Here is a 20,843-nt window from a genome sequence, read left to right on the forward strand (position 1 = left end):
GCACACATGGGCAGGAACTAGTCCTCCCAGTACGCAGGAATAAGGCTGCCCGCTGTGCATTGAGCTGCACATGCACAGCTCAGTTTACATGCTGGGCAATGCAAACAGTAGGCAGGTTGGAGTATTTTTATTGCAGAAGAGACATTGCATTTCTTTTCTGCAATAAAAAGCCTGCCTGCTCAAAGTGAATAACAGCGGGACTTTAGTACTGCTTTAAGTTAAATGAGGTACATATCACCTGTGGACCTATCTCTTCGGCCCCTTTCACACTGACGGAATGATCGGGTCTGCCTATCAGTTTTTCAGAAAGACCCCATCAGACCATCCATTGCTCTCTATGGAGCGGCAGATGTCAGCAGGCATGACTCTCTCTCTCTCTTATGACATTGCTCTCTCACACAGCAGCAGTTCTATCCACTCCTCCTCTCTGCTATCCATTTATAGAAGGCTTTGTATTTCGTGAAAGGGTTCACATAATACAAAGCGCTCTGTCATTGGGTAGGAGGAGGGGAGGGGCAACTGCATGTGACTCTGGTGCTGGGAACAAAAGGTCCAGCTTTGGAGCACCAGAAGTATAGTGATAGCTCAGTAAAAATGTAGGTTGTAAATTAAAGAGACCATTCCACGAGGTGGCATGCATCTTGTTGGACTTAACACCTAGTACTGTAATCTGGTACATTTTAGAAAGTGGCTGAATTTCTGGAGTTCAACTTTAATAGAACCAAAACAAATCTAGGGTGAACACTAAACAGCTGAATTAAAGTGTACTGCTCCACTCAAAGCTTTCTGGGACTCCAGCATCAAAATTTTCCCAGTGAAATTCTTAGCTCTATCATTGTCCTACCTTTGCTTGGTTCCGGTCCTCTTCTGGTAGTAATGCTTTCTCTAAATTCTCACTTGGCAAAATCTTGCTGATTCTGTGTTTTCACTAAAACTGGCCATACCCTGCTTTAATTATGGCTGATTCCTGCTGAATTGGCTGAAATATGAGTTTCTGGTAGTGGTTGGTTCTGTCAGGACTCTCTACCACATACGAGGTGTCTAAAAAGGTTGGTGAATGGTATCAGAAATTAGGAGATACAAAAAAATTACCTTTATTGGCCTTCAAAATAATCACCATCCTTCAAAACACACTTTTGGCAACATTCATATAAAATCTGGAAACTGTCATCAAAGGCCTCTTTAGGAATCCAGGAACAGATCTTCTGCTTACCCAAATCTTTGAAGGTGATGGTGCGCATGCCCACCATGTCCTTGCTAATAGCTATTCACCATCAATGGTAGAGTCAGTCAACGATCTTGTGCCAGAATTTGTTGTACTCACGCAAAAGCATCGTAAAAACACATTTTCTGGTCACGGCTTCCATCCTGTACACTTGCACCAACACTTCATGCATCTCCGTCGCTTTTTTCCCCAATTTGTAGCAGAAACTTTATGTTCAATCACACCCCTACCACTCACACTATGTTCAACTGCTCACAGCAGGTATACCCTGACGGTCACATGTACTCCATGCTAGGTGGCGCTTCTCTACGTGTCTCTGGATAGCCATGTGCATGCTCTCGCACCTAGCCCATATTGCCATTGAGATATCGGACCATTCACTGAAGGCATTGGTAGATAAATCCTCTACACACTTAGTTTTTGGTGGACAAAGCTGTTCAGAATCCATACATAGAAATAGTATTTTCTGACTAAATCATTTTGCCCAGGAGAAGTAGGGCCAAAGCTCTTTTGGCCCTACTTCTCCTGTAGGCCACATGTGTGCACTTCGTTCTGCGCTCCTGTGTCTCATTTTCAGCCAACAGTGGGTTGCTGACGGCTGACTTCACTCAGGCGGTCCAGACTCTGGATTAATACCGACTTTAATTTTGGGGTCCATCCAGATGCCTGACAGACAGCTGGCTCAGCTTCGCAGCGAGCCACTGGAAAACTGAGCCAGCTGCTCCCACCCCTCCCCAACCCGGCACTCCAGTGAGCACTGAGGCTCGGGTCACACTATTGCGATGCGGGAAGGCTGCGAATTCGCAGCCTTTTTCCGCATCGCACACGCACCCCCGGCAGTTCACACTGCCATATGCGATCCGCTGGGGGTGTCAATGTAATCTTAACGACACCCCCAGTTTGATCGCATATCGCAGTGCGATCGTGCAGTTCGCACAGGATGGGATCGCACAAGTGTGAACCGCTGTGCGATCCGATCCTGATGCGGCTGCAAAAATGCCTCCTGTGCGTGTTTGCACCGGGTGCGATGCGAATTTAGCCATACAAACTGTATGGCTAAACTCGCACCGCACAGCTGATCGCATGTAATGTCGGAGCAGTGCGCTCCGACATTACATGCGAACCCGGCACTCGCATCAGTGTGAACCGGGTCTCAAGGAGCAGAGCAAAGAGCCATTAACTAATAGTCACCTGCTTTTTGCTCACTGGAGACTGAGAACTGAGCAATCAGTGGTCTCCGATTGCTCAGTTCTCAGCCTTAGAGGCAGTGAGGGAAAGTTGCATCCACCTAGGTGAGTATAATGGCTTGTATTTTTCAATTCCCGAACTTCTCTTTTAAGTAAGGTATAAATTATATATCTAATGGAAGTTCCGGTCATACAGTTACCACTACTGCTAATGCATGCAGTCCTTACGCAGTGGCCTTCTCTGTTCTGTATACAAAAATAGACATTCTATCTTCATCATTTCCCTTGTAAAAGCTTCTCTTGATCTCACTTGATCTCACAAATCCTTTCTCAAATAATGTAGCTTAAAGGGAACTCCATTTTCCTGGGAAAAAAAAGCAAATGATAAAAAATAATATATACTGAACAAAATTATAAACGCAACACTTGTTTTTTCCCTCATTTTTCATGAGCTGAACTCAAAGATCTAAGAAAACACCAGTGCCAGGCGCCATTGAATGTGAGCATTTGCCCACTCAAGTCGGTTACGATGATGAACTGCAGTCAGGTCGAGACCCCGATGAGGACGACAAGCATGCAGATGAGCTTCCCTGAGATGGTTTCTAACAGTTTGTGCAGAAATTCTTTGGTTATGCAAATTGATTGTTGCAGCAGCTGGTCCGGGTGGCTGGTCTCAGGCGATCTTGGAGGTGAAGATGCTGGATATGGAGGTCCTGGGCTGGTGTGGTTACACGTGGTCTGCGGTTGTGAGGCCGGTTGGATGTACTGCCAAATTCTCTGAAACGCCTTTGGAGACGGCTTATGGTAGAGAAATGAACATTCAATTCACGGGAAACAGCTGCAGTCAGCATGCCAATTGCACGCTCCCTCAAAACGTGCGACATCTGTGGCATTGTGCTGTGATAAAACTGCACATTTTAGTGTGGCCTTTTATTGTGGCCAGCCTAAGGCACACCTGTGCAATATTCATGCTGTCTAATCAGCATCTTGATATGCCACACCTGTGAGGTGGATGGATTATCTCAGCAAAGGAGAAGTGCTCACTAGCACAAATAGGCCTTTTGTGAAAAAGTCTTAGATCTTTGAGTCCAGCTCATGAAAAATGGAGGCAAAAACAAAAGTGTTGCATTTATAATTTTATTCCATGTGGCTCAAGTCATATTATAGATATATGTTATTAAAATTACCTTTCCTTTTTAGCCTGCAGCGCTGTCAATTTCTGTAAAATGCAATGAAATATGGCTACCAGATGCTGTACAGAACCCCGCCTGAAAATGTCATTTCCTGATCGTGTGATCGGCTTACTGATTTTCCCAGAAGTCTGCACTAAGATACAAGTTAGATTTTAGGCATCCCCTGCAACAACAAAAAGAAAACCAAATATTTTTTTTGATAAGATACATCCAAAGGGAAATCACGTTTAAAGGGATGCATACCTTGCCAATTTCCTCATTAGCACCCTGCAGGTGCAGCAGCTGATTGATACGTATAAATCACTCCCATTCAGATTCATTCTGCACATGGACACAGAAAAACGGCTATTTCTTCAGAATAATAAAAGGTAGAAATCTGCAACAAAGTTTAATAAAATCCTTGCAATGTGCATAGATCACCCAAGGGGGATTTTTTTTTTCTCAACAAAGTGGAGTTACTCTTTAACATTGATTATAATTGTACAACAATTATGGCCTACGATTAATCACAATAATTTACAGAGCTTTGTTAACACTTTGCTAAATATACTGGTTATACACAGATAGATTATAGTGTAACTCTGCTTTCATGGGAAAAAAACACTAGAAAATAAAAAAACAGGAGGTGCGACTGCATTACGGTCTCAGCATGTACTGTACATAACCCTGTCAGACTTAAATGTTAAAATTCAGGTGGGCGGCCAAGGAGTTGTTAACCACTTAAGCCCCAGAAGATTTTACCCCCTTTCTGACCAGGGTTTTTTTTTTGGCGATTCCGCACTGTGTGACTTTAATGGACAATTGCGCGGTCGTGCGACGCTGTTTCTAAACGAATTTGACGTCCTTTTTTTCCCACAAACAGAGCTTTTTTTTGGTGGTATTTGATCACCTGTGCGATTTTTACTTTTTGCACTATAAACAAAAAAAGAGCGTTAATTTTGCAAAAATAACAATATTTTTCACATTTTTTTATATGAAATTCCCCCCAAAAAATGTAAAAATCAAAATTTTTTAACATTTTAGGCCAATTTGTTTTATGCTACATATGTTTGGTAAAAAAAACAAAATTGCAAAAAGCGTATTTTGATTGGTTTGCGCAAAAGTTATCGCGTTTACTAACAAAGGGAAAGATTTTTGTCATTTTTGGTGTTTTTTTTTTAACTCGTAATGGCGGCGATCTGCAATTTATTTTGCGGTACTGCGACATTGCGGTGGACAGATCGGATCCTTGACTGACATTTTTGACACTTTTGGGGTTACCAGTGACATTACTACAGTAATCAGTGCTATACATATGCACTGTTACTGCAAAATGACACTGGCAGAGAAGGGGTTAACTTTATTGGGGAAGGAGGGGTTAAGTGTGTCCCTAGGGGCGTGCTTCTAACTGTGATTGGACATGGCTACTGGTGTAGGAAGTGATCAGCGGTCCTACATAGTAGAACCGTATGATCACTATTCCTACACAGGGGAGAATGACAGGCGGCTTGTTTACATTAGCCGCCTGCCTTTCCCCCTCTCCACCGTCGATCGCCGAGTGACCGGCGGACATCGGGTCCGCCGGTCAAACGCACGGACTTCCGAGGGAACGAGCCGGGGCGGGTGCGTGCTTGCCCGCTATTGGCTCACAAACTAGTGACAGGCAAGTGACGTACCGGTACGTCACTTTGCCTGGCCGGGGCTGACCGCCGCAGTATATGTACTTGCGGCGGTCGGCAACCGGTTAAAACCAAAGCTCAGCTGCCTGTATTTACTGACCCCCCCTGCCATCCATGTGTAAAAACTCTAAGGGTAGATTTTTGTCTAATTCCTGGCATTTGGCTTTAGGGTTTATGAAGTACAAGCAGGGCCCCACAGTATATGAGTTATTAAATTCTTTTTTTCACATAAACATAATTAGTTTTAGTAAATGATGGTTTCTTGCTGTGTTTTTTACATGAAGTAATTATAATAATTATAATTAATACAAAAAATAAGTGTGCATTGATGGGGCCATGCTTGGGTTTGGTTATGTGTCAAATAAAAGCTTCAAAAAGTTCTATTGCAGGTTGTATTGTCTATATTGCTCTGGGGGAATTCAGACACATTATCCTGTATTTCATCCAGTTCATATAGGTTGAAGCAGGACGTTCTCAGTTTTCATAGAAATGTATTTTGGTGAGTTTTGTCCCTGGATTCTATTGACAGCGCAGCCTCTCTTGTTTCTGCAGTGTCCAAAGCTGCGCCGCAATGCTTTCGAGCTGAGGATGCAAGATAAGTCCAGCCATCATCTGGCAGCAGAGACGGAACAGGAAATGGAGGAGTGGTTGCTGACATTGAAGAAAATCATTCAGTACAACACAGACAGCTTGGTTCAGGAGAAGAAGTACACAGCTGATCCTGTACAAGGTTAAAGAATGATTAGATGCTGGTTAAGGGCTGTGCAGAGTGCATGGTCTATTTCATAGGACTGATCTGAGAGCAGCTGAGTAAATGAATTACTTTTTCTTGGCTATTTACTTGATGTTTTCTTGCCATGTGTTCTACAATTCTGACCATTGCTTCCTCTATTTGGGAACCGGATCTGCAGGATCGGTGGCAGAAATTTTCTTCCATAAGGGAAAAATTGCAAAATTGGCTGCTGATAAACAGAAAATGGCTTATTTCACCGATTATGTGAGCTACAGTAAAATGATTTAAGCTGCCTTCACATTGGTGCAGTGCTGTGTGGTGCCTTTCCTTGTAAATGCACCCTATTGCCCCGTACAGGGACAGTAAAAAAAAACCTGCACTGTAATGGACCTCTTGTTGCTGTATTAATAAAAGGTGCATGTCCAATCTAATATGTTGCCAGTCCATCCAAATTGAATGGGCTGCTAACACAACACAAAATGCAAAGTATTCTCTGGATGGTATCCCTAAGGGGCAAGTAGCCTCCTGTGTTCCTTAAAGGGGTTGTAAAGCCTAATTATTTTTTAATACAAATAACAAACATGCCTATACCTACCTCCTCTGTGCAATCATTTTGTACAGAGAAGCCCTGATCCTCTTCTTCTGGGGTGCCCTGCCGGTGCTCCAGGCTCTTCCTCTTCATCAGTTGCTCCCAGGGAAAGCTGCTTTCCATGGTGGCACCTGTGCGGGCTCACTCCAGAGTGCCACTGCTGCATCCATTGACATAAACAGCAGGACTCGGCCCGCCCCCTGCTCCTGTGTCACTCGATTTGATTGAGCCAATGGCTCCCGCTGCTATCAATCTGTCCAATGAGGAGAGAGACAGCGGCTAGAAACGCTGCACTCGTGAACATCGCTGGATCAGATCAGGCTCAGGTCAGAAAAAGGGGGGATCTGGAGGGAACTGCAGCACAGAAGGTTTTACACCTTAATGCATAGAAGGCATTAAGGTGAAAAACCTTGAGGCTTTACAATCAGTTTACCCACTTCTGGACCGGAAGGCTTTGCCCCTTTAATGACCAGGCCATTTTTTGCGATTTAGCACTGCATTACTTAAACTGACAATTGCGCAGATACGTGCGACACTGTACCCTAAAAATATTGATGTCCTTTTTTCCCCCCACAAATAGAGCTTTCTTTTGGTGGTATTTGATCACCTGTGCAATTTTTTTTTTTTTTTGCGCTATAAACAAAAAAAATGAGCGACAATTCTGAAAAAGAAAAAACAATATTTTTCACTTACTGCTATATAACATTCCCCAAAAAAAATGTTAAATCAAATTTTTTCATCGTTTTAGGCCAATTTGTATTCTGCTACATATTTCTGGTAAAAAAAGAAAAATCCCCATAAGCGCATTTTGATTGGTTTGCACAAACGTTATCGCGTCTACAAACTAGGGGAAAAATTTTTCATTGTTGTTTATTTTTTACTAGTAATGGCAGCAATCTGCTATTGTTAGCGGGACTGCGACATTGCGGCGGACAAATCAAAACCCTAACTGACTTTTTTGACACTTTAGGGGGACCAGTGACATTACTACAGTAATCAGTGCTAAAAATATGCACTGTTACTGTAATAAGGACACTGGCAGGGGAGGGTTTTCTAACTGTATGGGGGAGGGACTTGTGGAATCAACACAGAGACCTGTGTTCCTATATAGGAGGAACACAGGCTTCTGTGTTCATTCCTAAGAAAACAATGGTCTGCTGTGTTTTCAACAGTTAGCTGTCGTTCTCTCTCAGCGGAGAGCGATCGCGGGTGTCCGACGGCATTAACGGCTGACGGTCGCGTGGATCGGCTTCCCCACTTCCTAATGGGGGCAGCTGAGTCAGCCTGCCGCAGTATATATGCAGTGGGTGGTTCAGAAAGTCGTTAAAGAGGTTCCCTGTGGGAAACCCCCCCCCCCCAAAAAAAACCTGTAAGACAAAGGCATAATGAGCTAGTATGCATCGCTTACTAGCTCATTATGAAATACTTACCTTATGATGAAGCTGTCTTAGCGGCTCCCGCACACCACTGAGATGGCTGACATCTTCCCTAGTGTTTCTTCTGGGTTCGCGGGCTCCAATGCTGTGAGTGGCTGAGCCGCAATGACATCACTCCCACGCATGTGCGCGGGAGCCGCCTTTTTTTGGCATGGGCTCTGATTGTCCAGCATGGTAAGCTGGACCTTCAGAGCGCATGCACTGATGACGTCATTGGCTGCATGCACTCTGAATATCTCTTAAACTGTGCAAACTTAAACTTACCTACAGGTAAACCTTATTATTGGCTTACCTGTCGGTACAAGTAAAAAAAAGAGAGTTTACTTCCTCTTTAAAGGCTAAGTTCACCTTTTGGAACATGTTACATGTTCCCCCCGTATTTGGGGGTGGACCATGTAGCATGTTCCAGCAGCTGCACCCTCTCCTCTTCTCCTCGCTCTTTGTGACAGCAAGGTCGGGATCTTCTCCCCATGCCCGCTGTCACTATTTTAAAATAACTTGTCGCTCCACCCACACAGCCATGTAATTCATTCACAGTTTCCTGTGAATGCACAAACTACAACTATGGTCAGCCTTTACGGCCGATGGCTTGTTGTTCTCAATGGACTGCGAGGTGGTGATGAGCAGCCTCGTAGTTCATTCACAAGCCCTGCAGCATGTAAACAGTCAGCCCGTATAGAGGTTCCAGCTGAACACTGCAGGGCTTGTTTGCAGGAATCTGGCGTGGCACTCCTGATTCACTGATCACAGGTGCAATGATTTCCAGGCTCCTTAGATAAAAAATTATAAATGCACATTTTTTTCCCTGCAAAAATATGTGCATTTACTGTATTATTTTATCCCAAATGGTGAACTTATCCTTTAAGTAGCAGAGCAGCCCATTGGCATGGGACCCGGAAGTCAGCAGCAATACCTGTAGTAGTGGTCCCTACTACAGTGATTTCCAGCTTCCACAGGGATCAGCCAGGTATTGCACATCTATACAGTAGTTCACCTTTTACTGCCACTGCCATTAGGCTTACGACCGCTGATGGTGTATACACTCCACAAGCTGACTGTCAGTGCTACCCCCTTCACCATCTCAGGCTCAGCTGTCTCACCTGTGGGCCTGGGACCCACATGGCAGATGTCCTTGGGTGGACTGGAGGGAGACCAAGTAACATCTGTTCATTGATATCCCCTAGCTAGAATGAACCTGGAAGTGACATGTAGAATGTCACTTTCAATTTCTGATGTCACTATATTAGTTTGGAAGGCAGGTGGACGGAAAATTATGTCTCATTAAAGAGAAACTATCTTAAAATTATGATATCACATAGGGGTCTTTTTGTCTCCTAAGCGACAAAAACCAATGTGCACACACGAGCATAAATGCACCCATCGGGGCACCAACATATAAAACATCACTTGCAATACACATGTTACATATCATCATGCATGCCGGAGTGAGAGCAATAATTCTAGGGCCATTATTCACTACTCTAAACATACTGTATAACATGTAGGGGCTTTTAAAGCTTTGCCTATGAAAAATATACCAAAGTTTGTCTTCGTGTTATAACCTCATGCAAATTTAAAGCTTGACATGTTGGGTAATTAATTACGCAGCGCAACCTCGTCTTTGATATTTTTCAAAAAACACATATAACATTTTTGTGCCCGGAAATAATTAAAATTTTGCTACTGGAATTTTACGCTCGATAAACTTGCGCAAATATCAGGTGACATAAGAAATTTAAACTACCACTATTTTATTCTCTAGGATCTCTGCTTTCAGAAAATATTTGGAGGTTTTAACTAATCTTCAGGCCTGAAATAATTTTTTGTATGTGTGCAAAAAAAAAAAAAAATGCCAAAAGGGTTTAGATACCTGTAGACATGAAAAGTTGACAGTGCTATCTGCAGCATACTGCTTGCCATGATGGCAGTCAGAATGTGCCTGCTGTAGTGATTCTTCCTCTCTGATCTACAAGGAGCTTTAGATGATGGACTTGTTCACACCACCTGCATTGAGTGTAGTTCCAGTGCATGAACTAGGCAAATATCCTTTGTTTTCTAGGATGCCAGTTCAAACTAATACCCTGTGTTGAAAAAAAAAAAAAAGGAACACCCCACCACGGCACGCAAAAACACAACGCAGTGCTTTACAAAATGCGCACCACATAAAAGCACATGTGTTTTGCGCATGGTAAAGCAAGCAGTTTGGTGTGAATGAGACCTTAGGTAAACCGTAAAAGTAACTGTAAAGTGAACCATCTTTAGAACATTTGTAGTGTTACTTTTATGACAGACTTATATTTTCCATATGTTCTAAACAAAAAAAAGGCTATCCATCCCAACCCCTGAAAATGTGTTTTGAAGAAAAAAGCCGTCTATCGCTATGAGAATATTCTATGTGAAGCCTTAGTAAATTTAGCAGCTGTTAGCTGGCGGCAAAATAACTGGCTCTGATTGTCGTTGAAACATTTCCTGAGATTGACTTTTGGCTTGGCATGCATGGAAAGAGGCTGAAGAAATTTTGGATTCACTGCATTGTACATCCTTTGACAATGTGCAGACTTGTGTAGTAAGCTGAAAGGGTTGCTGAAATGTTTACTGGCCACAGCCATCATAAGAAAATATGAAAAGAAACAGCAAATTGGGGGTCAGGAATAAAAATTCGGTGCATCTTCTTTTTTTAGCCAGTTTATTTAAGATTTAAATTTATAAAAAAAAAACATATATATATGTATATATATATATATATATATATATATATATATATATATATATATATATATACACAGTATCTCACAAAAGTGAGTACACCGCTCACATTTTTGTACATATTTTATTATAGCTTTTCTTGTGACAACACTGAAGAAATTATACTTTGCTACAATGTAAAGTAGTGAGTGTACAGCTTATATAACAGTGTAAATTTGCTGTCCCCTCAAAATAATGCCCCACAGATGCTCAATAGGGTTTAGGTCTGGAGATATGCTTGGCCAGTCCATCACCTTTACCCTCAGCTTTTTTAGCACGGCATTGGTAGTCTTGGAGGTGTGTTTGGGGTCGTTATCATGTTGGAATACTGCCTTGCAGCCAAGTCTCCGAAGGGAGGGGATCATGCTCTCCTTCAGTATGTCACAGGACATGTTGGCATTCATGGTTCCCTCAATGAACTGTAGCTCCCCTGTGCCGGCAGCACTCATGCAGCCCCAGACCATGATACTCCAACCACTATGCTTGACTGTAGGCAAGACACACTTTTCTTTGTACTCTTCTTTGGCCGACCATGGCGAGGCCTGTTCTGAATGGAACCTGTCCTATTAAACTGCTGTATGGTCTTGGCCACCATGCTGGGAAAATGGCTAATTGGGTCCAAGTTGGACATTTTCACTTAGGGGTGTACTCACTTTTGTTGCCAATGGTTTAGACCATGGGTGTCTAACCTTTTGGCCTCTCTGGGCCACATTGAGTGTAGAGAAATTTTCTCGGGCCGCATATAAAATATATACTATAGTTAAGGTATAAGTAATAAAACGCTGCCGTGCCCTTCCCGTGCCGCCACGCCCCGTCCCCAGCACTAATTTAACACAACTAGAGGATGATGGAATTAAATGGAAAAATGGAATCAGTATTAAGAGGTTTACTTCTTCTGAGAGATATTAAAGGAACACTCTAACCTTCATGACCACTTCAGTGATTTGAAGTGGTCATGGTGCTAGAAGTCAGAAACACTGCACATGCTGGGATATTTACAGTTATGTGCTGGGGGCTAGTTGCACCCCTAGCACATGTGACATAGGCAGCCAGAAAATGTCATGTATGAAAATACATGTATGAACAAGGACATGATATACTATGACAAAACACAACTAGTTAATAAAAACATATTGCAACAATTTACACACGCTAATGCACATACCTTTTCTACTGATTTTGCAGACTGCTGGCAGGTACTGCTGGTGCAGTTACTGCTGGCGGATACTGCTGGCAGGTAATGCTGGTCATGCAGGTACTGCTGGAGGAAGCAGCGACTGCAGTAGAGAGCAGAGCCGCTGCTTCCTGTATGGCTCCTGTCACAGGCGGAGTGCATTTCATATCACTCCGCCTGTGACAGAGCCAGGACTATACAGGAAGCAGCGCCTCTGTCACTGACTGCAGACATCCTAAGTCTCCCGCAGCAGCCGGGAGATTGCACGGCACTTGCAGCCTAGTGCGTGCCCATCCAATGCAGCCTAAACAGTGCCTATCCAATGCAGCTTCACCAGTGCGTGCCCATCCAATGTAGCCTGATCAGTGCCCATCCAATGCAGCCTCACCAGTGCAAGCCCATCCAATGCAGCCTCATCAGTGCGTGCCCATCCAATGCAGTCTGCAATGAAGAGAGAGGAGAGCCGCAAAATTACACAGAGCGGAAAGCTACCGCTTACCTGGCAACCGCTGTCATACGAAGTCCTGCCTCCTGGACCAGCTCCTATGATAGACGTCACCAATGTGCTGTCCAGGGGGTGGGGCTTCATATGACAGCAGCCGCAGGATAAACAGGAGATCCCCGCTCTGTTTGTAATCTGGCCACGCTCGCCCCCCCCCCCCTCCTCCCCTCCCCTCCAAGGCAGCCTCTGTCTACATTTAGTTGGAAGCTGCTGTGGCCGTGCCCCCGACTCAATTTCCTTCCTCCCCAGCAAAAAAAATAAATTGTCAGGGGGCAGTGGGCCGCATTGCCTGTGGTTCCGGGCCGCATGCGGTCCCCGGGCCGCAGGTTGGACATGCCTGGTTTAGACATTAATGACTGTGTGTTGAGTTATTTTGAGGGGACAGCAAATTTACACTGTTATACAAGCAGTACACTCACTACTTTACATTGTAGCAAAATGTCATTTCTTCAGTTTCGTCACATAAAAGATGGAATAAAATATTTACAAAAATTTGAGGGGTGTACTCACTTTTGTGAGATACTATATATATATATATATATATATATATTTATTTTATTTATTTTATTTTATGGATGTTTTCTTTAAGAGTCGGTTCACACTGGGGCGACACGTCTCTGTACTACTTCGGGGGCGACTTGTGCATTCCCATGCACCACGACTTCAGAGCGACTTGCAGGGACTTCACATAATGGAAGTCTATGCAAGTCGCTCCGAGGTCGCCCCAAAGTAGTACAGGACCCTTTTTCTAAGTCGGAGCGACTTGTGTTGCTCCTATTAGAACGGGTCCTGTAGCAGTCAATGGACTGCGAGGGAGCGCGACTTGTCAGCCTGACAAGTCGTGCTAGTGTGGACCGGGTCTGATACTGGAGAATGTTTGCCAAAGTGATAAATTTCAACAGAAGATTTATGTATAAAACTGTGTTGAAAAAAAACATAAATTGAACCAAATGATATGAGACATAATATAAGCAGCACTTATACTGTATATATCATGATTTTATTTATAGCACACACAGTGTGACATTCATGCAAAATGTCAGAAATAGGGATTTTCTAATTATTGATCCACCTGTTGCACTCCAAATAGATTTCATATCTATAGCCCAAGTTTTTCTAGTTTTGGATAGAGTACAGAAGGATCAGAACCGCGGCATGCGATATGCGATCTGTGTCCCTACTAGGTAAGTTCACCATTTCTATTTTTCCTAGTGACCATTTTCACTGCAACAGAAAGTGCTGAGACATTTTTCATTTTATTGTTGTCCCCAGAAGAGGGTTTGGGAGGAAATCTTCCAATGGGGAAACTTGTTTTGCTGTAAGAGGGAATTTCCTGTCCCTTTGGAGACGTTTCCTTTTACTTCCTGCTGTGTCTTGAGGATAGAAAGTGAAGGAAAATCTCCAACAAGAAAACAGACAGCAACAAATAAACTTATAGGGGTTCTTACCTTCTTTTCTCTATTCAAAACTAAATAAAAAATAAAATGTTTTGCTTTAAATACTGAAACCTAGCGGCTGTGGACTACCACACTGTAGCATGAGATCAGAGGTCATAATTGTGACCTGGCTCCTGGCAAACAGGTAGGACTTCCCTTTTCCACCTACAGTATTTATCTAGATGTTTGTTGGTGTGGGCTATGTGTTTACTGGCCCCTGCTGGTTGTGGCATGGCAGTGGCTGTCTACAGCAGCCTTTTTCAACCAGGGTGCCCAGGCACCCTGGGGTGCCTTGAGGTTTCTTCAGGAGTGCCTTGGCAAAATTGCCAAAAAATGTATCAAGGATTGTATACAAGTCAGAAGGTGGACCTGCCTTTTAGATACACGTCACGGGTTCTCATTATGCACCATTACGACTTTCTAGCAACCAATGACATCATCAGTTAATAAGTAGGATGTCTGCATCCTTGTTTGACCCTCTTGTGCCCTTCTCCCTTAGCACTGAGGTCACATTAGCTGACTGATGGAGAGAAATAGAGGGAGAAGAGAAACATTGGAATACTAGTCAGTACCAGTGTGCAAAAGTATTTGCTTTTGAAGAATAAATTACCTCTAAGTTTGGGTATCCTATGTTTAGATGTTGCTGCATTATGTAAAACTATTAGAATAATTTCCTACATTTTATATGGGGTGCCTCGAGACTGTCCATAATTTTAAAGGGTGCCTTAAGATTGTCTGTAATTATAAAGGGTGCCTCAACTGAAAAAAGGTTAATAAACACTGGTCTACAGTATAGTATTTACATGCAGAAAATACTTCCACACGCTGACCTACTTGTCTGCACAGCATCAATTGGTCTGGGGAAATACCAGATAGCTCTCATCATATAGTATGTGACCACATGATCACATGATGCACAGCGCACAAGATGCTGGGTGACACTTCCCGTGGTGATCAGCAGGCTCTTTGCTGATAAGTAGGGCTGAGTGAAGGAGCATATGTGCAACAAGGATTAAGTAGCAGAGTGTGTGAATGTGTATATCTATTACATACACACAGTTATCTGTCTGTCTGTCCCTGTGGGTGCCCAAGGACTCCACTCCAAACTCGCTCATCCATGTCTTTATGGACCTTGCTTTGTGCACTGGTCCAAACCATTTGGCGGAAGGGGGATTATGGTGTGGGGTTGTTTTTCAGGGGTTGGGCTTGGCCCCTTACTTCCAGTGAAGAGAACTCTTAAGGCGTCAGCATACCAAGACATTTTGGACAATTTCAAAGTTTAGGGATGGCCCCTTCCTGTTCCAACATAAATGCGCACCAGAGCACAAAGCAAAGTCCATAAAGACATGGAGGAGCGAGTTTGGGTTGGAGGAACTTGACTGGTCTGCACAGAGTCCTAACCTCCACCCAATTTAAGGCCTTTGGGAGGAATTATAGCGGAGACTGCGAGCCAGGCCTTTTCATCCAACATCAGTGCCTGACCTCACAAATGCGCTTCTGTAAGAATGGTCAAACATTCCCATAGACACACTCCTAAAGCTTGTAGACAGCATTCCCAGGAAAGTTGAAGCTGTTATAGAAACACGTGTTGGGGAGCATTACCATTTAATAAAAAAATATTACAAAAAGCTGATCACATTCACATAAATATGTTTAAAAATGTAAACACAAAGATTCCCCTTTATTCAATATTGTGCAGTATGATGACTATAAACCATAAAAACATTGTCATTACAGCAGTCAAAAAATGAAACAAGTCTCGCTGAGGTATTCTAAGGGTTACATCACATGTACAGTCTCTTATTTGTCCTTAGTTGGGTTATAGTAATCAGTGGCAAATATCTCCTTTAGCATGAAGGGCTACCTAATTTTCTAAGCATGCAGTTCTAGAAGTTTATGCCCTTTTTTCCTGACGTGCCTGATCCGGTGCCAGAGCTTAGATGATTATACTTCCATTAAGGACTATCTCCAGCCAAAATTTGGTGGACCTTAGGCCCTTTTCACACAGGCTGGATTTATTTTTCTTAGCAGGGGATCTGTCCTCTGATTCCTTCTGAGCTGAGCAGAGCGGGTAGATGACAGGTCTGTGTCTGCACCACTTATGCAGAGCAGATACAGACACGGCCCGCTCTGCTCTATGGGCAGTCAGATGTTAATGGACCAGCTGTCCATTTTCATGGCTGCCCTCCGATCACCTTCCGTTTTTGGAGGTAAGCAGGTGTAGCATCCTAGAAGAGGTTTTAAACTTTTTGCCTACTAGAAAATGTATTCCTATTGTTGTCTGTGTCTCCTTTGAAATTATTTCCCCTCACCTGTTCTGTCACATATTACATACACAGGAAGAATATACATCTTCCCTCTCTTTGTATCCTCTCTGACAGTAAGTAAGGATAATACTCTCAAAAAGATGAAAAATCAAAAACGGTCACCAGCACTCCAAAGTTATGCAAAAGACGGTGTTTGGTGACGCTTTTTGATTTTTCACCTATTTTAGAGAGGTCTCCTTACTTCCTGTTAGAGTACAAAGTGAGGGAAAACATACTTAGCTCCTGTGTATTCACTAATGCGGTACACCATGGTGCCATCTATTATTTTGTCGCCACACCACCCATTGTTCAGAATGGGTTAATAGCCAATGGGAGTGCACTGCATTACGTGGACTCACACTTCTCAAATAGGAACACTATGAATATGTGAGTCAGAAGGAACACCTTGCGTTCCTTCTTGCTCAAATTTACATAGATTACTCAATTTGGGGTTGTCTTCTGCTTGGAAGGGCCCCCATCTAAAAAAGAGCTGTTAAACCTAAGCCATTGGGCTGAGCTAAGGACTTGTATTTGTATCAATTGGAGAGTGATGTCCAGTGCCTCACCCCTACCTTTTCTTTGAGGCAATAAAAAGCTGAAAGGGCTTCTAACCCTTTCCCACTCAACCAAAAAAGGTTTCTGCTGGGATGGACCTCAACCCCAAAAGAGTAGGGGTGGAGCTTCAAGGGTCACCCCCTTTGTGATTACACAGAATTGTGATACCCAAAATTTAATTACATCTTCTTCTGCAGAGGATTATGGGAACTAAATATATAGACCAGCCCTTCTTAACCTTTTTAACATGGAGGAACCCTAAACTACTCTTTCCGGTCTCAGAAAACCCCTGCTAATATTTACTCTTTATCTACAGTTCATGGTACAATAGTGGGAAGATCTTTCTTAGATTTTTGGTCATTGGGAAGAATCCTCCCTTACAGATAGCTAAAATAATCAATACTGTCAGTGGTTACAGGCAGAAATTCCTCATTGCTCAATGAGCCTCTAGCAAACCCTGAAGGAACTCTAAGGTTCCATGAAACCCTGTTTGAAAAAAGGCTAATAAAGACTATGATAGCACATTTTAAATTGAGTATTACCTGGAGTTCTGCTTTAACAGGATTACTTGAGAAGCATGAGAGTGTAAAAAGGAACTGTTTTACTTAGAAAGGGGAACTCAGAAGGTTTCCGTTGCTCACATCTGCTTTTCTCCCTGCACAGATGAAGAGGGCGGTGGTGCTGGGAAGCCAGAAAACATCATGGAAAGCCTGGAGAAGAGCATGCACCCCGAGCTGGTGAAGGTATCAGTTTTTATGGGCTTGGAACTGCACAGCTCAGCTGAAATAAGAGCAGAGAATCAACCATGGGCCTGAAAAGCAATTTTCCACACTCTTACATTTTGGTCTGGATTAAGTGATGGACTTGGAATTTTTCCTTAATATGTTGTAGTCATTCATTCTTATTACATTAAGTAATACTGAATAAATATGGAACAAGTAAAAGTATATTTTGATGAAGGTGCAACCAAATCTAAAATATATTTACTCTTCTTTTGTAATAAAAAGGCTCAATGTGCAGTATCCTGTAGTAACCAATCAGAGGTCAGCCTCCAGCAGTTTATCCTAGTTAATGCACAAGCTTAATGTTTATGGAGAGCAAAATCCCTTTGCAAAAGGTGTATATTTGGCTTTTAACTGCTGACTCTACAAAAATAAGTGTGATAAAATTAAAATGTATTAAAAGGAGAACACAGTGATTTTTTTTTTTTGTTCAGCCAGCAGCTGAACGAAGAAAAACGAACCGATTCCTGCATTCCCACACGCAATGTGGATGCAGTAATCCCCCCCTCCCCCTGGAACATTTTATTCTGCCAGTGGGGACTCTCAGATTACACTGAGTCTGTTCCACAGAGGCCAGTCCACTGATCAGCTTCTGTCAAACAGGGAGGCCTAAACACCAATCAAAATTTAGCAAAAATCAATCCCTGTGTACCCAGCTTAACCACTTAACGTCTAGCCACGTAGACCTACGTCGGCTGAATTTGCGTGGTTGTACCGGGGTGATGCCTCTAGCTAGAGGCATCACCCCGGTACCCTTTTTGTAGAGCCGGCGGTCGGCTTTCCGGCGGTAATGACCGATGCGGCTCGGGAGCCGCTCGATTGTTACCCCGGCGAGCGGGAGGGGGCGTTCCCCCCCCCTTCCCGCCGCCTTCCGTCCCACCGGGAGACCCGAGCACCCAGCCGGCTGGATGGAGTCCCGATCAAGGCGGAAGCGGCTTCGATCGGGTCTCCGATGACGTAACCCGGAGGCGGCGTTCATGACGTCATGTCCGGCTGACTCTGCTGCTAAAGGCAGCAGATTCAAAAAGTGAATGTATTCAAAAACGCAGTTTTCGGCGTTTTGAATACATGAAAGTGTAGTGGAGGGGTCTAGGGTCTTTTAGACCCTCGATCCCTCCATAAAGAGTACCTGTCACTGCATATTGCTGTCACAAGGGATGTTTACATTGCTTGTGACAGCAATAAAAGTGATCAGATTTTTTTTTTTTAAAAACCTGTGTTAAAATTAAAAAAATAAATAAAATAAATAGGAAAAAAAAAAAAAAAAGCCTAGTACACACGATCAGAAAATCGTAAAAAAAAAATTGCTTTCATTGTATGATAATCTGATCATTAGTATAACGCCTTTGTCCGAAATTATCCAAAGGGACAAACATGTAAATTTTTCTAGTACGATACCAAATGGTATGATTTTTGTTTAATCAGTACAGTTTTCATCCGAAAAAAATAAATACAAATTCAATACAATACAAATACATCACTTCCAAATGTTTATTCTGTCATAAGAGAATTTTCGTTACTTTAGTATCCTCTTAATTTTTTATATGGAGACTGCCATGCAAAAAAAAAAAATGGCTGATCATTCGTCTGATAATCTCATCATGTTGAATTTGACTTGGTATCAACCTCTTGTAGTTCCTGGACTGCAGACCTCAGACAGGGGCAGCACAAGGAGCCATTTAGTTCATGTGCTGACAGGGACCATGCTGATAGGAGGAGGAAGCAGAGCGACCAAGAGATCTGCACATCACTGCGCTAATTCTCCTTTCACTGTCCAGTCACAAGGTGGGGGTGAAAGTATTAAATAACTGCAGCAGAGCTAAATCAGATCTCTTGCCAGACAGGACTGAGCTGTGAAAGAGCTTTTTAAATCTCAGACCTGGATGCAAAGAAATACAAATCCTTAAGCAGCTAAACAAGCTTTAATTTAGCAGAGAACTAAAACTTCTGGACCACCTAGCATCATAAGTGTCATCATGTCTCAGTCTCTGGTGGTTCCACCTAGTGCATGGCCACTTCTTTTCCCCCTGGCCCTGTCATTATCTTTTTGTTAAACCTGAATTTACAGAAATCATACAAGATCATAGGTGCAAGCCTCTGTGTAGGAAACATAGGCAGGGCCGTCTTTAAAGTGATTGTAAAGGTTTGTTTTTTTAAATAATAAACATGTTATACTTACCTGCTCTGTGCAAGGGTTTTGCACAGGGCAGCCTGATCCTCCTTTTCTGGGGGCAGTCGCCGGGCATCGCTCCTGGCTCCTCCTCTTCATTGGGTGCCCCCACGGAGAGCCACTTTCCATGGGGGAACCCGTACGGGCGCGCTCACGAGTCCCGCTGCTGCGTCCATTGACCAAGACAGCAGGACTCGGCCCGTCCCCGATTCCCATGACACTAGATTTAACAGCAGCGGGAGCCAATGGCGCCTGCTGCCATCAATCCATCCAATGAGGACCCGAGACAGTGGCTGGAGCCGCTGGGCTCGTGCTCGTCGGAACCATCAGGTTCAGGTAAGAAAAAGGGGGGGGGGGGCTCTGGGGGCAGCTGAAGCAGAAAAGGTTTTTCACCTTAATGCATAGAATGCATTAAGATGAAAAACCATGAGACTTTACAACTCCTTTAATATTGCTTGGACCCTGGGCGAACATCGTCTTGGGCCCCCTTCTATGCAATTTTGCTCTCCACCTGCTCTGAGACATACAATAAATAACATCTAGACTCAAAATCAGTTTACTGAAGCACATCAGGCAGCATTTGTGATTGGTTGCCATAGGTTACAGCATATAATTACCACTCATGACTGGTTGCTAGAGGTTACAACACATATTAGGGCTCACTGATTAGTTGCTAGAGGTTACAGCACATGATTTCTGCTTGCTGTTTGGTTGCTAGCGATTGCTGCACATCATTACTGCTCACTGATTGGTTGCTAGAGTTCACTGGAAAGTCTTACTGCTCACTGATTGGTTGCTAGAGGATACTTTACATTATTACTGCTCACTGATTGGTTGCTAAAGGTTACTGTGCATCATTATCACTCACCTATTGGTTGCTAAAGGTTACTGCACATTATTACAGCTCACTGATTGCTTGCTAGTGGTTAAAGCACAACATCTGCTCACTGCCTGCACACCATTGGCTGGGGTGGTCAGGGAACCCATCACTAGATAGAAAACTCCTAGGAATCCTAGGACTCTTGGGATCAGTGGCAGTGCAGGGGGGAGGGGAGGGGAGGGTGTGATCAGTGGCAGTGCTGAGGGGTTGATGGGATTAGTTAGGAGGGAGTACTCTGTAGCAAATTCTGTAGCAAAGCTGTAAATCTTTGG

General features: G+C 43.4%; 1 protein-coding gene across 2 annotated transcripts in view; it reads left to right on the forward strand.

The window, feature by feature from the left end:
- The window catches only part of DOCK11 (dedicator of cytokinesis 11), a 537,932-nt gene that overhangs the window by 92,965 nt on the left and 424,124 nt on the right, over positions 1-20,843 (forward strand). For both annotated transcript variants that reach the window (XM_082263555.1, XM_082263556.1), the window contains exons 8-9: positions 5,816-5,993; positions 17,403-17,482. In XM_082263555.1, coding sequence (XP_082119681.1) covers positions 5,816-5,993; positions 17,403-17,482 — 258 coding nt within the window. The remainder of the gene's footprint in view (positions 1-5,815; positions 5,994-17,402; positions 17,483-20,843) is intronic.

The sequence above is a fragment of the Pelophylax lessonae genome (assembly GCF_965119305.1).
Source record: "Pelophylax lessonae genome assembly, chromosome: 7".
In the NCBI taxonomy this organism is placed as follows: domain Eukaryota; kingdom Metazoa; phylum Chordata; class Amphibia; order Anura; family Ranidae; genus Pelophylax; species Pelophylax lessonae.